Source organism: Suillus fuscotomentosus (assembly GCF_016647785.1).
Source record: "Suillus fuscotomentosus strain FC203 chromosome Unknown F5891scaffold_155, whole genome shotgun sequence".
NCBI lineage: Eukaryota > Fungi > Basidiomycota > Agaricomycetes > Boletales > Suillaceae > Suillus > Suillus fuscotomentosus.
Window position 1 is genome coordinate 1 of NW_024539667.1, and position 17,223 is coordinate 17,223.

Sequence of the window (17,223 nt, forward strand, 5' to 3'; positions counted from 1 at the left end):
CCCCAGGGTATGAGTAGCACTACCCCCACCCATACCCCATGATATACCCACACCCACCTTGTGAGTGTGGGTTTTTTGGTGGGTATCAGGGAGAAACTACCGAGTCTTGAGTACCAACCACTGACCACCAATCACCGAGTGCCGAGGACTGAGTCCCGAGTCCCGAGTCCCGAGTCCCGAGTCCCGAGTCCCGAGTCCCGAGTCCCGAGTCCCGAGTCCCGAGTCCCAAGTCCCGAGTCCCAAGTCTCAAGTCTCAAGTCCCAAGTCTCGAGTCCCAAGTCCTGAGTCCCGAGTCCCAAGTCTCAAGTCTCAAGTCCCAAGTCTCGAGTCCCAAGTCCTGAGTCCCGAGTCCCAAGTCTCAAGTCTCAAGTCCCAAGTCTCGAGTCCCAAGTCCTGAGTCCCAAGTCCCGAGTCCCGAGTACCGAGTACCGAGTACCGAGTACCGAGTACCGAGTACCGAGTCCCAAGTACCAACCACTGACCACCGATCACTGAGTGCCAAGTACCAAGTACCGAGTACTGACAAATACAATTCCCAGGTTATTTGAGCCCTACACCAATGGATAATACATACAAATACAATTTGTGTCCATTTGAAGTACCAGGTTTCAGGTTTTGACACTCAACACTTGGTGATTTGTGAAATGAGTGAAAAATGGACATGTTGTGTACATGATTTTGGGTTTCAGGCTTTGGGTCTCAGCCCTCGGCACTCGGAACTCGATGATTTGAGTAATGTAAATGAAAAATCAACATGTTGCATGCCGGGTTTCGAGTTTTGGGTTTCAGCGCTCAAAACTCAGTGATTTGTATAGTGAGTGAAAAATGGACATGTTGTGCACATATTTTCGGGTCTCAGGGTTCGGGTTTCAGCCCTTGGAACTTGGAACTCAATGACTTGTGTAATATAATTGAACAATGGACATGTTGCACACCTGGTTTTGAGTTTCAGGTTTCAGCACTTGAAACTCGGTGATTTGTGCAACAAGTGAAAAATGGAAATGTTGCATACATATTTTCGGGTCTTGGGCTTCGGGTCTCGGCCCTTGGCACTCGGAACTCGATGATTTGTGTAATGTAAATGAAAAATCAACATGTTGCATGCCAGGTTTCAAGTTTCGAGTTTCAGCACTCAAAACTCGGTGATTTGTGCAATAAGTGAAAAATGGACATGTTGTGTACATATTTTCGGGGTTCGGGGTTCGGGTTTCGGCCCTCGGCCCTCGGAACTCAATGACTTGTGTAATATAATTGGACAATGGACATGTTGCATGCTGGGTTTCGAGTTTTGGGTTTCGGCACTTGAAACTCAGTGATTTGTGCAACAAGTAAAAATTGGACATGTTGTGCACATATTTTCGGGGTTCGGGTCTCGGACCTCGGACCTCGGAACTCAATGATTTGTGTGACGTAAATGAAAAATCAACATGTTGCATGCCGGGTTTCGAGTTTTGGGTTTCAGCACTCAAAACTCAGTGATTTGTGCAATGAGTGAAAAATGGACATGTTGTGTACATATTTTCGGGTCTCGGGGTTCGGGTTTCGGCCCTCGGAACTCTGAACTCAATGACTTGTGTAATATAATTGAACAATGGACATGTTGCACACCCAGTTTTGAGTTTCAGGTTTCAGCACTTGAAACTCAGTGATTTGTGCAACAAGTGAAAAATGGAAATGTTGCATACATATTTTCGGGTCTCGGGGTTCGGGTTTCAGCCCTCGGCACTCGGAACTTGATGATTTGTGTAATATAAATGAAAAATGGACATGTTGCATGCCGGGTTTTGAGTTTCAGGTTTCAGCACTCAAAACTCGGTGATTTGTGCAACAAGTAAAAAATGGACATGTTGTGCACATATTTTCGGGGTTCGGGTCTCAGACCTCGGACCTCGGAACTCAATGATTTGTGTAATGTAAATGAAAAATCAACATGTTGCACGCCGGGTTTCAAGTTTTGGGTTTCAGCACTCAAAACTCGGTGATTTGTGCAATGAGTGAAAAATGGACATGTTGTGCACATATTTTCGGGGTTCGGGGTTCGGCCCTCTGAGCTCGGAACTCAATGATTTGTGTAATTTAAATGAACAATGAACATGTTGCATGCCTGGTTTTGAGTCTCGGGTTTCGGCACTTGAAACTCAGTGATTTGTGCAACAAGTGAAAAATGGAAATGTTGCATACATATTTTCGGGTCTCGGGGTTCGGGTTTCGGCACTTGGCACTCCGAACTCAATGAATTGTGTAATGTACATGAAAAATGGACATGTTGCACACTGGGTTTCAAGTTTCACGCTTTGGCACTCGAAACTTGGTGATTTGTGCAGTGAGTGAAAAATGGACATGTTGAACAATGGGTTTCAGGGTCTCGGGTTTGAAAAATAGCATAATAACAACTTTCATGTTTTCATTATCATTTGCCTATATTGACTACCGAGTCTGATAAGAGACCCCTTGGATGATTCATTGCTCAATGAAATACTACCTGATTGGAAGTGTGCTGGTTATCAGATATTCATTTGTCGACTCCCGGGTCCCGGAACTTGGAAGTCGGTACGGTTGACCCAAATTTGGGTGGTCAGAACTTAGCGTCTCATAGGGCAACACAAGCTTCACACCCTGGATTCCAAATTCTGCAAGACAACCTGTGCACCATCAAATGCCATGTCAGGAGATCACCTGCTGCTCTGGGAACTCGGGAACTTTGATTTATTACCTCCTCTGAGTACGGTTGACCCAAAGGTTGGTAATCGGAACTTGGCTTCTCATAGGGTAACACAAGCTTCACACCCTGGATTCCAATTTTTGCAAGACAACCTGTGCACCATCAAAGGCCATGTCAGGAGATCACCTGCTGCTCCAGGAACTTGGTAACTTTGATTTTATTACCTCCTCTGATTTGGTTGATGTACAACTACCTCAGCTCCATTGTGTTTACAATTATGATACACATGGGCCCATCCATCTATATTTTATACCACCCTCGGCCCACCCGTCTAATACAACATCCCATACAACACCCTCGGCCCACCCATATAATACAATATTGTATAATACCCTTGGCCCACCCGTCTAATTTAATATGTGTCTGGGCCCACCTGTGAATGTGATAACAAGTACCTACCCATCTATCTCATACACATCTATCTTAATACACCCATCTGCATAATATCCAACTACCTCGGCCCACCCGTCTACCTAATATTCATGTACATCAGCCCACTCATCTACTCTATATATCCCCTGCATGGGCCCACCCGCCTCCATTGGGAATAATTTGCCTCCCGGCCCATCCGTCATAGTCGAGGATATTTTTATCATGGGCCCATGGTCCGCTGGCCCGTATCATATGGGATATTATGCACGTCTGTTCCCTCGTATTATACGGAAATAGGTCACTGTAATATGTGGACATCTGCAACCATCTTATGGATGTCGACGATGCTAACCCTGCCACACAGCCCACTTTCCTGGGGGACTACGATTTGGATGACAGTCTCAAGCTACAGGCCTTGGACGATGACTCTGACCTTGAACCTCCCCCCCTGGCTCAAAAACACATGTCCCGCTCCATCTTCCCAGACTTTGACTTGCCAGTCGTGAGTCAGAAGCGCAAAATATCACCTCTTAGGGACGATGACGACTTATTGATATCGTCTGAAGTTGAAATTGTGGGGGGTATCAAGAATGAACCTACTGAGCCAGTGCCCATGCGCCGTTTGACATCTACAGTACACCTTTGTTTCTTAATGGTATATTTTACTGATTCAAATATGTTAGACTAATGTCACTGCGACGCTCAAAGCACCCCCAGCAAAGTGGGTGAAGTCCGAGTCCTCTGGTACCATGGATCCCCCCCACATCATCGCTGCTCCATCCAGGGCAATGGCATGTTCTGCATACAGGAAGAAGCATCTCCCCCAGGGTTGTCAGGATGGAAATAAGTGGGCAAGGGAGTTCATCCCCACCATCATTTGCTACATTGGTGATCAAGATGAAGTATGGACTCTTTCTGACGATATACTATGTCCTATCTTGCAGTCAATTTGGAATGTGGTCTACAAGACCAAGACTCCACATACGGTTGAAGCTGATGGGGCGGTCATTGCTCTGGTATGTTTTTTTTTCAGACGCTATTTAATTCTAACCATTTGTTTTTTATCAGACTCTTCAGCACTTGTCAGAATGGCGCAATACTATCAGCAATGTGGCCCTCGTCATACTCACAAACTTCATGAGTTCGCAGGGCGACCTCAAGACTGATCAGTGTTACGCACTCAAATAGATCTGTTATGCGGAGCCCTAAGAGGGGCATTGTCCGCTAATGTTCGTGACGTAACCAGAAGGGTCCAGTGTAGTGACTGAGACTGGCGACGATGAGTCGGCAGATATCAGAGACACGCGTGTCACGTGACTTCTAAGACGGATGTCTTCGAGGTCACTGACGTTCTCAAAGTAAGGACAGTCTTGTCCGAACAATGAGTAGTCGATCGAGGTAGACTTAGGCGCGATGAGCACCTAAGAAAAGATACTAGAGACTGAAGCTGAGGGGGCTTCAGAGGGAAGTATGTTCCAGGGAAGATTGAGTAGATTCAAGTTAGGGAATCTAGTACAGGGTGACCGACTACTTATACTAAGTGGAAAGGATTAAGGGCAAGGCTACCGTACTGTGGGTAAGGGCAAAGGGGAAACGGAAAGGGTATAGGTACACTGGTAGCAGAGCCTGATTAGTGATGTGAGGTCGAATGCGGAATGAGACCGAGAAACGTTGGAACGAGCCAACGGTAAATGATACAATGTGCAGCACGCATGAGTCAGAGGAAAGATAAGACAAGATAAGGGAAGCCACATTGGTGGCACGAGTCAGAACGAGTCATAGCCCGAGGGCACGTGCACACATTGGTGCGACAAGAGGGGGATGAGGGATGGGAACGGTCCCGGTGGAGAGGGCCCTGGGCCTCGACACTGGTGGACAGCAGATGATGGATGATGATGCTACAACACGTGGGAAAGCTACTCTAAAACACCTGCTAGGACCTTGGACACCTCTGAGACTCCAACTCGAACCCCTCTGAGACACCTGCCTCCTCGAATGGACTGACCCCTGATGCCAAACACCCTACTACAAATACCCCCCACTAAAATGCGACACTCCCGGGTCGCTGAAGCCTCCAGCTGACTCAGCCTCCAGCCGACTCATCCTTCTTTCTCGTTCTCCCGCTCTGCTGCTTCCTTCCTCTTTTCTTCTTCCATCTCCACTAATAGTGTTCCAGTTCTTGGCAGGAACAAGCGCAAATGCCTCATGTGGTACCATCCTGGTATGGGGAAGCCCTCCAATGTTTCCAAGGAGTACGAGTTGGTGCGGCGATTGATGACTCTGCGAGGTGCGGACCACCTAGGTAAGATTTTGCGGCTTGTTTGGAACGTTTGGTCTAACTCGCTCGCATATGTCTGCACCAACTGTCCTGGTGCGAATGTCACTTCTCCCATTGTCGATCCTAGGACGCGTTTGTCGAAGGACGCCTTTCGCTTGATGGCGTTTGACACTCTGTTTGCGAGTGCGTCGAGATGTTGTTGCGCTACATATGCTGAGTGTACATTGACGTCATCTGATGAGGCCTCATTTGCGAGCGTCGAGATTGGTGTGTGAGGGGTGCTGATTACTAACCCCAGGAGTAGTTCTTTAGGTGAGAACTGGAATGCTGGTAGGATGCGGCCATTGAGATGTTCGATTGCCGCTGTAGAGACTTGTGTGTCTCATGGTCTGATATGACAGCTTTACACTAGGAAGTACATAGCACGAACTTGTAGCGTCACTCTGTGCGCTACCTGCAGCTATCTCTATATGAGGCGCAGCTTTCCCGCGCAACGCGCGCACCATTCCCGTTGTAGATGAGGAATCTTGACTATACGTGAAAACACTTAAAACTAAAGGGGTGCTCAACAGCAAGACCGGGATACGAGACAACGACTCGACCCAAAGGACAACCACTGAGAGAAGTTCCTCGAAATAAAGTGGAGGGAAACTCTGTGAGCTAGGCGGGCGCTAATAGGCGCGAGAAGATAAGGCGCGCGAAGGCGCGCGAGATGCGCGCGTGAGCGGGAGGTCCGAGAATATGCGCGCGCGAAGCGAAGGCGCGCCTAAAGCGTTAGAGGCAAGATCTTACTGAGGAGTGAGTGCAAAGGTGGAGGATTGACAGGAGGATATGATCAGATAACAAGTGGGGAGGTGATCTATTCACTTTCCAGTACACAAAGATAAGGGAAAAGTAAGTACCAGAACTAAAGGAAACCCTTCTGTATTTAAGAATGGAGAAGGCGCGCTTCCGAGCGCGCTCCCAAACCGAGTAACCATATCAACTCTAATTATAACTAAGTTTAAATAAACTTTCCATAAGTAGCGCGGATGTCGGACCGAAGATTTTATTAGTTCAATGGATAAGATAGAAATAACGCACCAGCGAATCAGTAAGGACATGGGACGGATGGACGGACGATAGCGCGAAGACCTATGAGGAGGCGCGCGAAGCGCGCATAGCGCGTGCGTAGGTAAGGCGCGCGTAAGTGCGCGCGAGTTCGGATAAGGCGCGCGCGAGTGCGCGCGAGACTGGTCCTTAGGAGTAGAGCTGTAATGTATAGGAATGTATGGTTAAAGGCCAGATATTCGTCATTGAGACGCGCGAGTCTCTACATCTCCTGGGGACTTACATTCTGAGTGTCCCCACTCAGTGCTATAACGCAGGATCTTGGACTTAGAGAGGTGGTGATAGACAGGGATCAGGTGATCGCGAGAGTAGGGCCGTCCTTTGATGATCGCGAGCATCGATGATGTAATCGGAGGAGATGTTGATAAGAAGATGGACGTGTTCTCGCGATCTCTTGACTTCTTTGTTATCAGTTTTTCATCATGCCTACTTTCAACGTTGCTATGCTGAACTCTACTCCTTCCCCTGAGCCTGTTCCAGTGGCGCAAGGGCTTCCTGAGGACGCGCCTATGCACGACGCTAGCGCGGAATCCGATACCGACCGCCTCTTGACCGCTTGGGCCTCCATCCTCATTTCCCTGGAAGGATGCGTGATGTCCGCGCCTGAACTCAAGGCGGAACTCCTCGAGGATCAGGAGATGTGGTTGCGCGAGTGGTATTCTGTGCTGGTGAGTGCGCTTACATGTCTAGATCTATTGTAGCCTAAGATTTCTAGGCAACCTTGAACGGCTGTTCCACGCGCGCGGGTGTGTTAGCGGTGGCGCTGGAGATGGATGATAAGAGCGCGGAGTTGTTGAAGCAGGGGCGGAAGAGTTGCAAGGAGATTGAGGCGGTTGTGAAAGATTGGAAGGCAAAGGCGATTGCATCAGTTCCTCAGGCGCCTCCCATGCAAGCTGCGCGCGCCACTGGCGCGTCCGAAGTCGATGCGCGCGCCACTGACGCGTCTGGTACTGATGCCAGCAAAAAGGTGCGCCTCTCTATTTCCTGTTGGCGCGCCTCTCTATTAACGCGTTTGGTTGCGCTAGCCGCGCGTTGGGCGCATGTCTGTGACCAAGGCGCGGCGCTGTGGCGCCTGCATTGCCAAGGACATTGACTGTGGAGGCGCGCCTGGTCGACGGTGCCCTCCTTGTGATGTTTCCAAGCGCGCTTGCACTTTCTGTAAGTCGCGCCTATTGTCTTTCATTGGCGCGCGCCACTGACTGCTGTGGATTAGCTAAGCGCAACCTTACTGATGTGCCTAAGGCGCGCCCGCGCAAACCAATGCCCAAGCGCCCTATCGCAGAGTCTGCAAAGGAAACCGCTTCCTCTATTGCGGTTGAGGATGAAGAAGAATCCGAGGAGTCGGAGATGGATGTGGAGATTGTTGGGGAGCGCTCTGTGGAGGAGAAGGTCGTGCGCGCCTCGCGCGATATTCCAGTGCGCGCCGTTGGTCCTTTGGCGTCTGGTTCTGCGCTTAAGGGAAAGGACAAGTTCAAGGATCCAGCGGTGGAGTTGAAGGAGGCGCGCGCCGAAGCCGCGCGTTTGAAGGAGGAAAATGCGCACTTGCGCACTTCCACTCTCCAGATGCGCCAGTATGCGCGCGCCCAACAGGCGGACCTCCTCAACTATTCCAACAAGTTTTTCGCTATGTCTAACGCTTGGGCTGAACTGGAGAGGCAGATCAACGACTCCCTTAAGTAGATGCACTTCTCTTTTGTTTTTCTTGTCTCCTAAGCGCCAATGCGCCTGTGTACTCCTTTTTGAGCGCCAATGCGCCTGTACAATGTATCCTGTGTTGCCATGTCCATGTCCATGTCCTTATCTGATTCACTGGGCTTAAGAAATTAAAATGATAAGTATGTAAGTAAATGACAAGCGCGCAACGAGATCAAGGTAATGCAATGGACTTTACTGAATTTTCTGCGGGGTGCGCGCCCGTCTTGTCTTCTTCGCGCGCCTTCCATCATCTATTCCTGCCGTGTTGCGCCGCGCGCGTCGAAACGATGACGCGCGCGTGCTTGAATGAAAGTTAGAGAAAAAAAAGGTGCGCGGCGCCGCGCGCGTGTTAGAAAGTGAAAGTCTAATGAGGTGATTATGCGCGCGCTATACAATTAAGGTAGTGATCAGTATGTACTTGCGGGGTATTAGCGTGTTTCTTAGTGCGTTGGTTATATTCTAGAGTCTGTGGGGTTTATGTGCAGGCAATGCGCGTTATATGAACAAATGATATGAGAGATATCACCGGACGAAACCCGGGGTAAAACTGAGAGTATGTACTTAATGGAATATTTTTGTGTTCTTCGTATTATCTGGTGTTTTTGTTTTTATGTTTTTGAGGGGCGCGCGTTCGCGCAAATATGATTCAGTGATGCGCGGGCGCGCGGAATATGGTCGCGCGCGCTAACCGTCTTGCGCGCGCTCGGGCTCGTCTTCATCGGGTTCTACGGTTTCATACGCTTCTAGTTCGTCGATGCTCTCGTCGTCTACTCCAGTCATTTGGGTTACCGATACGCGCTCCTCGCTACGCGGGTAGTAAGGAATGACGCGAAATGCGGCGAAGCGAAGTTTTGAGATTGCGCCGTCCAACTCGGCCAACATATATGAGCCTCCCTTCGTGCGACGCACTACGATCATAGGTCCCAAATAGCGTGGCTTCGTCTTCTTGCTCAGCTTGTATTCGACTTTCGAGTTGCGTACCAACACTAAAGCGCCAGGTTCGAAGTCGTGCGATTTGATAGACGCACGGAAGCGTCTCTCAAAATCGCGTATGGACTTGTAGCGCGCCGCGACTACTTTATCCCTAATCGCGTTAATATCTTCTACGCGCTTCTGCAATTGGCGCGCGCGCCATGCTATAAGATCAGTAGTGGTGAACGCGCCTCGGCTTGGTAAAGGCGCGAGGAACGTCGCTTCTGCAAGATCAAAGGGAAATATTGGCTCGACGCCATGCATCATGAAATAGGGCGATAAACCCGTCGCTTTATGAATGGTGACGCGCTCGGCCCAGAAAACTGAATGAACTACCTGATACCAGCGAGAATCATCTCCGTCGCAGCTTTTAATGATGGCCTCCCGGACATCACGGTGTCGTCTTTCGACTATACCGTTTGCCTGAGAATTATATGGCGAGATGCGGATCGGGTGAATCCCGTATTTGCGCGCGAGTTCGTCTACTGCGAGCCTATATGCGGGCGCATTGTCCGTCACTATTTCTGTGATCGGGCCCCACCTACACAAGAGCTCCTCGAAAATAAAAGCGGTTAGCGCGTTAGTATTTTCTTTGCGCAGCATGCGCCATTCCGGATACGACGTTAGCGCGCATCGCGCTTGCACGAGGTATTCATATCCGCCCGCCCTGGGCATCTTCATCGTGTCGATGTGCGCTTTGCGAAATAGACCTCCTGGTATGGGGACGATTGGAGGAATATGCAGCCTCCTCGTTTGGCGAACTTGGCATTCGTGACACGTTTGTCCATACCATTTGATGTCTTCGATGATGCGCGGCCACCAAAAGCGTAGCCGTAGGCGCGCGCTGACGGTATAGATACCCTTGTGCCCTAGGTCGTCATGCGCCTCCTTGAGAACGCGATAGCGCTTGTTTGGAGGTAACACTAGTTGGTGTTTGCCGTGCGATGCTCTGCGCCATAGGTTGCCTTCCAGAACGAAATAATGCGCCGCGTTGTTCACGAACTTCTCGAATTCTTCATCTGAAACGTCAGTGGGTCTTTCGCACGTGGTAAGAAACTGTTCTATAGTGGTCATCAGCGCGTCTTGCGCGCGCGCGCCGCGTCCGAGCGCGGAATATCTGGTTCTGGTTCTTCAGTCTGTGCGACATCAAAATATACGCGCAACGCTGGTACGCGCGCGCTCTGCGAGATGAAACATGTGCGATGCGCTTCGTGGCGTATGTCACCCGAACCACCAGCTATACGATGCGTGCGATCGTTTAGAAGCGCGATAGCGAACGAGTATGCGCGATCAATCCAATCCTCATGATTATCGTCCTCTATGGGATCGTCCTCGGCGACTGGTCTCCTTGAGAGACCATCGACCCCTTTATGCTTTTGCGCGGATACATGAACGAGTTTGAATGAAAATAAAAGGATACCCGCGATCCATCGGTTGATGGTCGCGTTAGGCTGCAAGTCCGGATTATTGATCATACCTTTGATATACTTCGCGTCTACCTCCACCGTCAGATTCTTTACCCCGAAGATGTATACGCGCACCGCGCGCAACGCGCGGAAGAGTCCAAAGAGTTCTAGTTTCGCTTGAGAGTAGCGCCTTTCCACGTCGTTTAGCGCGATTGAGCCAAATCGATTTGGATAGCGTTTTCCGTCTTCGCCTATCTGCAGCAAGATAAATCCTACAGCGATATTGGAAGTATCGACTGCTAGGATGACTTCGCGCTCGCTATCATAGTCGATGCGCCTTAGCGCGGGCGATTCTAGAATTGAGTCCTTGAGGGTCTGCATGGCTTCGCGCTGTTCAGGGCCAAATATAAATGGCGCGTCTTTCCTGGTGAGGTTAACTAGCGGGCGCGCGATGCGCGAGAAATCGCGAATGAATATGCGCAGGACACCGCAAGTTCCTAAAAATCCGCGCACTTGCGGCTGATTGGTCGGTTCTGGCCAGTCGCGAATCTTCTGTACCTTGGATTCTTCTGGTACGCGCCCTTCAAACGTGCATTTGTGTCCGACGATGATTGCCGTAGGCGCGGCTAGAACAAACTTTGATGCGGATACGGTTGCGCCTACGTTCTCTAGGCGCTGTAGAATGCGATTGACAACAATGCAATGCTCCCAGATGAAGCGCCGGATTCCTGCATTTTCGGGTATCGTCTCGTAAGAACCGTCTTCGCGCTGATAGCGCGTTCGCACTGATTTGATCGGAACATCATCCATGAATGGCGACGTGAATTCTGGAATTTCGTGTTGCAAGATAAACGCGGTATCGCCTTGGTAAACCTGTACAGCATTAGCATGTCCTTGAGGAAGAGTGGTTAGCCGATGAGGACCCAAAGGCGTTCCAAAGGTCGTCAAGTCGCGCGAATCTACGTGAAGCGCGCGCTGGTCATAACCTGAATATAAGTCCAATACAGCGTACACCGCGTATCCGGCGAACACTTCCGTGAGAAGTTCAACAAAAGGCGGAAGCGACGCGTCGCGAATTGTTACCGCATTAAGCGGCTGCAAGTCGTGAACTAGGCGCAAGGATTTTCCATCTTTCTTTACTACGCAGAACCAGCGCGAGCGATACGCGGCCGTTGATGGTTCATATGCTCCCGATGAGATCTTCTCCTTGATGATGCGCACTACTTCATCTAAGGTGGCTGGCGGGATCGGAATATTGCGCTGAGACCAAGGCGTGTGCGGAACCGTAGGAATCTTGTATGGCGGGAAGTAGGTCTCATTGAGGCGCCCGCGCTCTGAGGCGTCCCATGCGAATGCGAGTTCGTGTACGCGCACGAGCCAGCGCACCAACTTGAGTTCTTCTGGCCATAGCCAATTTGCTGGGTCAAGGTCTAGTTTATCTGCGCGCGCCTGCGTAAAGCGCGCGCCTGGCGTGAATTCTGGAGGATGGGTGGGTAAGTCGGGTAATCCTGCTAACGGGTCATCTGGTAATTGGCGCACTACCCTATACTCTGCGGGCATAGTGGTAGGTACCGTGCGCACTTTCTTCGCGACTGGTTTATAAACCAGCGCGTGAAGTACGGGATCATAATAATAAAAGGAATTAAAGGCGTTGATAGTCGCCTTATCTATAACGGTCTGCGTGGATGTTAGATGCGCGTAACGCGCTGAATACTGCGGGATAGAAGATGAAGAAAATTGATGCGTAGAGACTAAAGGCGATGCGTTGCTGCTCCTTAGGAGCGAAAAATGGGACGCACTATCCGCGCACGCTATGCGCGGCGCGTTAGGCGTGATGCGAGAATGCGAAACTTGATGCGATAAGGAAAATACTTGGGAAGACGAATGCGTATGGGCTTCTCCCCGCGAATGCTGCAGATCATCGATACTTAAAAACCCTGTTCCTCCTCCTTGAGCGCGTGCGAGTGCGCGTGACTCGCGCACTTCGCGTCTCTTGCGAGCTGTCGCTTGACCCAAGGTAGGGTTGGAATGCGCAGTTCTTTGCGCGCGTTAGGATCAGTCAGTATGAGATCCTGCTCTCCGTCGGGCAGATCAAATGTGCGGCACGAGGTAAGCTTAAAGAATGGGCGCCCTAGTAAAACTTCAAAGGTCGCGCGCTCGATGACCTGGACTTGGAAGTATAAGGGTCCTGCGCCAAAATCAAGCGGGACGTTCTCTATGACTCCTAGCGTCGCGTCACGTGACGTGTTTACCGATTCCATATTGAGGCTATGGTCCGACCTGAGCGGTACGCCGAGCTCTTTCCATACTTCCCTTGGCATGACTACTACTTCCGCGCCTTGATCTAAGACGCAGGTGAGAGTGCGCCCTTCCAATGTCTTAGCGCGAATACAGCGCAGGGGCGCGAAGTGATCCGCGACGATTTTACCGTCGTCGCTTCGCATGCGCACATCCTCGTATTGCTTGAGCCATTGGTCGGTTGCGGGGTGCCCTGATAATTCGTGCACAGATACTGCGCCTACTGTGACGCGCTTCTTGGTCGTAAGTTCGCGGAAATGTTGGCGAACGTCGGGAGATACAGCTAATAATTCCCTTACTGGGATATTGAGATTGGAATCGAGAAGGCGCTCGACAACGCGTTTGTCGGCCTCCTTGTCTTCAAGCGTGAATGCATAACGATATGATGATGACTGTGCTGGTGCTTGGGTTGGTGTTGATGACGGCGATGGTGGCAATACTGAAGATTGAGATGGGGATGACGACGATGACGATACTGGCGCGGACGATGATGGTGTTGACGATGCGGGCGAGGCGCCCTTAGGAGGCGCCTTGGCGCTTGTTGGCGCGCTTATTGGCGTGCTTAACGGCGCTACTTTCGCTACCTCTTTTCCTTTACCTTTGTCAGACGAAGCCTGTATTTCGGGAGAGATTATCTCCTCCTCTACCGTGGCTTGTCTAGATGCAGGTCTCGGACGCGCGCGCGTTTCGCTGGGTATTTCTACACCATCGAAGCGCACACTTTTACCTTTGGCATTGCGCTTCTGGTTGCGCCTTGCAGCTACATAGGCTATCGCTTCTGTCATGAGATCCACCGTCTCGTCGTCCTCTTCGAGTTCCGTTTGCGCGACTGTGTGCACAAACGCAGATGAGCCTACATCAATTACCGCGTCGATCTCGTCGGACGCGCGATAGAATAGTCCCGCTGTCGCGCCTGTACTAGCGGTCGTATCCGGTGTCGCGCGACTTGCGTGATGTCGATCTAGACGATCCTTGAGTAATCCTCGGCCTGGAATCCAATCGCCATTTGGCAAAACAAGCTTGCGCGTCTCTTCGCTAACCTTACATTTACCCGCGTCAATATACCTTTGTTTCTCTGCGCAACGAGGGTAGTAATGTTCGAGACTGCCGCAAAAGGCGCAGTCATTGAACGTAGGCGCGTCGCGCTTATATTCGCGCTTGGTTACTGTGCCTTGCGCGGGCGATTGCGCTGATGTGGTAGCTGTGACTAGGTTAGTGAATGGCGCTGCCGTAGGCGCGCTAGGCGTCACGCTTGCTGCAGGCGCATTCGCGGGCAGAACGAAATGTCCAGCTGTAAAGACGTCCATGAACGGGTATGGATCCTGCGGGTAGTGATCAGGAAATTTAATCATTAGGCGCGTGCGTATTAGCGCCTGAGTATCCTTGGGAATCCCTTCCATGAATATGCGATCGCGCTCGGCTTTACCAATGCGATCTTCTGCCAATAGCGGTTGCATGACTTTCTTGAACGCGCGAAGGTAGTTGCTTAACTCCTGGTACGAGGGCATCGTCTTGTTCGCGTATTCGTGCGCGATGGCTTGTAGGTCCGAAAGCGCGTAGCGCCTTTTGCCATCCCATCCGGGATACATTACCTTGACTTCTTTCATGAACGCGTTGTAATCGCTTACTTGCGCCTCCGGCATTCCGCCCCATAATTCTCGGTCATCGCGCTCAAGGTAGCGGATGATACCCTTAATGCGATCGAGACCTTGTAGACCTACGTCGTCAGCGAGCTGCTCGTATAGGTCGATAAAGTCAGCGAGGCTGTCGGTTGTGCCATCAAATTTAGGCGCGTCCGTTGTTCCACGGATAGGCATTCTGGTTCTTACTGTGGACATGACGGGCGGTTGGGAAATTGCAGGCGCGGGGATCTTGTGACTGACAGGTGCTTGGCGCGCGTACGCGAAGGGAAGGTTTGATATAACGGTACCACCTGGGATTGAAAATGGCGCGCGCGGGGTTTCTAAAGCTTCTTGCTTGATCTTAGGTATTCCCGTTGTAGGAAGCGCGTTCTCGCGCGCAGGAACTACTTGGCGCGTTAAGTGGAGTGTCGCTAGAGTCGTCAAGCTCGCTTAGCGTGCTTAGCGCTGACAGGTTAGAAGTATTAAAAGGAGGTTGATTGGGCGTGTGGAGGAATGCTCCGGGAAGTTGGCTCCTTGGGTTATCTATTGCTTCGAAGCCGTCGGATGACTCTTCCTTGACGGATTCTTCAGGCGAGGGCGTGACTGGCGATATCAGTTGTCTAGGCGCGTGCGCGAAGAGCGCTGGATCTGGTCGCGGAGGTTCTGATATATTGCGCGAACGACCGCGCGTGTGTTGAATGAATAAGGGTCCTGGTATAATGGATTCTACCGCTCTGTCGAATGCGGCGATGGCTTCTTCTCTGGCTATGCGGCGACTGTTGGGTCTGAGGCGCCGACCTTCTATCTCAGAAGTGTCCCTCGCGGTGGGCTCCAGTTGTAGATGAGGAATCTTGACTATACGTGAAAACACTTAAAACAAAAGGGGTGCTCAACAGCAAGACCGGGATACGAGACAACGACTCGACCCAAAGGACAACCACTGAGAGAAGTTCCTCGAAATAAAGTGGAGGGAAACTCTGTGAGCTAGGCGGGCGCTAATAGGCGCGAGAAGATAACGCGCGCGAAGGCGCGCGTGCGCGAGGCGAAGGCGCGCGAGATGCGCGCGTGAGCGGGAGGTCCGAGAATGCGCGCGCGCGAAGCGAAGGCGCGCCTAAAGCGTTAGAGGCAAGATCTTACTGAGGAGTGAGAGCAAAGGTGGAGGATTGACAGGAGGATATGATCAGATAACAAGTGGGGAGGTGATCTATTCACTTTCCAGTACACAAAGATAAGGGAAAAGTAAGTACCAGAACTAAAGGAAACCCTTCTGTATTTAAGAATGGAGAAGGCGCGCTTCCGAGCGCGCTCCCGAACCGAGTAACCATATCAACTCTAATTATAACTAAGTTTAAATAAACTTTCCATAAGTAGCGCGGATGTCGGACCGAAGATTTTATTAGTTCAATGGATAAGATAGAAATAACGCACCAGCGAATCAGTAAGGACATGGGACGGATGGACGGACGATAGCGCGAAGACCTATGAGGAGGCGCGACGCGCGCGAAGCGCGCATAGCGCGTGCGTAGGTAAGGCGCGCGTAAGTGCGCGCGAGTTCGGATAAGGCGCGCGCGAGTGCGCGTGAGACTGGTCCTTAGGAGTAGAGCTGTAATGTATAGGAATGTATGGTTAAAGGCCGGATATTCGTCATTGAGACGCGCGAGTCTCTACACCGTGCTTCACGATGTATGCGCGTGCGCACGTTCCCGCGCTTGCACGCCCTATAGCACCAGCCATTCAGATGCATCCATCCACTGTCCACCAAGCTCCCTAGTACGTATATTTCCATTTCCTTTATTAGCATAGTTCCACCTTTATTTTTATCATAGTTTCTCACTCATATGTATTTTTACATACCTACTCAGTAGCGCTTCGGCTCTGCATGACCGCGCTTAGGCGCGCTATATAAGCGCCAGCAGTACATACTACACTTTACCTGACTTTTACCTCCCAGTTACTAGTTATCACTTACTTACTACTTAGCAGAATATAGTAGAAGTCTATTTGTCTATACTTCACATCTCCCTTCACATCTCTTGCATCATATTATCACTTAAGTCTAGTCTATCTATCATTTCCACATACGCGCGCGTGTTCCCGCGCCTTGCGCGCACCTGCGCTTTCTCGCGCTTCGCTGAAGTGCGTACCTCTAGATCTTGGCTGCACTCGCTTCCCCTTTAGGGTCGAACGCACTTGCCATCTCAAGTATTGCAGACTAGGCAACGCGCGACCTTACAACTTTTATAGATACAGTCTGGAGCTATTTTTGCTCCTCACAGTATTGTTGTTTCTACACCGCTTCGAAGTGATCCGCCCATTCCACTGGTAGTGTCTTTGGGTCAACGTCTCTACAGTCATCCTCTCCAAGGTGCGGTGCGCACATGCTCCTCAATCAACCTAACAGCAGCTTGTTCATCCCCTCTACCAGTCCATTGACCCATGGTGCGTACGCTGCAGTCACGTATCTCTTGGTGTCATGTGTCTCGCACCAGTCGCTGACTTCTGTGTTGTCGAAGTGTCTCCCTCCATCCGTCATCAACGTCTCCGGCGCGCAGAAGTCGTGCCTGATCTTTTCAAGGCTGGCGATGGTCGTTTTTGCAGTGCCATGAGTTTTCAACCTGAAACCCCAAACATATTGTGAGTACATGTCAATGATGAGCAGGATGTTATGAAAGCCCCCTTTTCCCTTAGGCATAGCTAGATAGTCGGCTACCAGAAGCTCGAATGGATGTCTGTGGATGATTGGTTCCA

The 17,223-nt window shown here is 50.7% G+C and overlaps 1 protein-coding gene across 1 annotated transcript; it reads left to right on the top strand.

Annotated features, from left to right (window-relative positions):
• Positions 1-3,425: 3,425 nt before the first annotated feature.
• F5891DRAFT_1198524 (uncharacterized protein) lies at positions 3,426-4,282 on the top strand (the record flags this gene model as incomplete). Its single annotated transcript, XM_041368644.1, has 3 exons — positions 3,426-3,728; positions 3,778-4,110; positions 4,163-4,282. 3 exons carry the CDS (start codon positions 3,426-3,428, stop codon positions 4,280-4,282), a joined length of 756 nt encoding a protein of 251 aa, XP_041217512.1.
• Between the last annotated feature and the right edge of the window lie 12,941 nt (positions 4,283-17,223).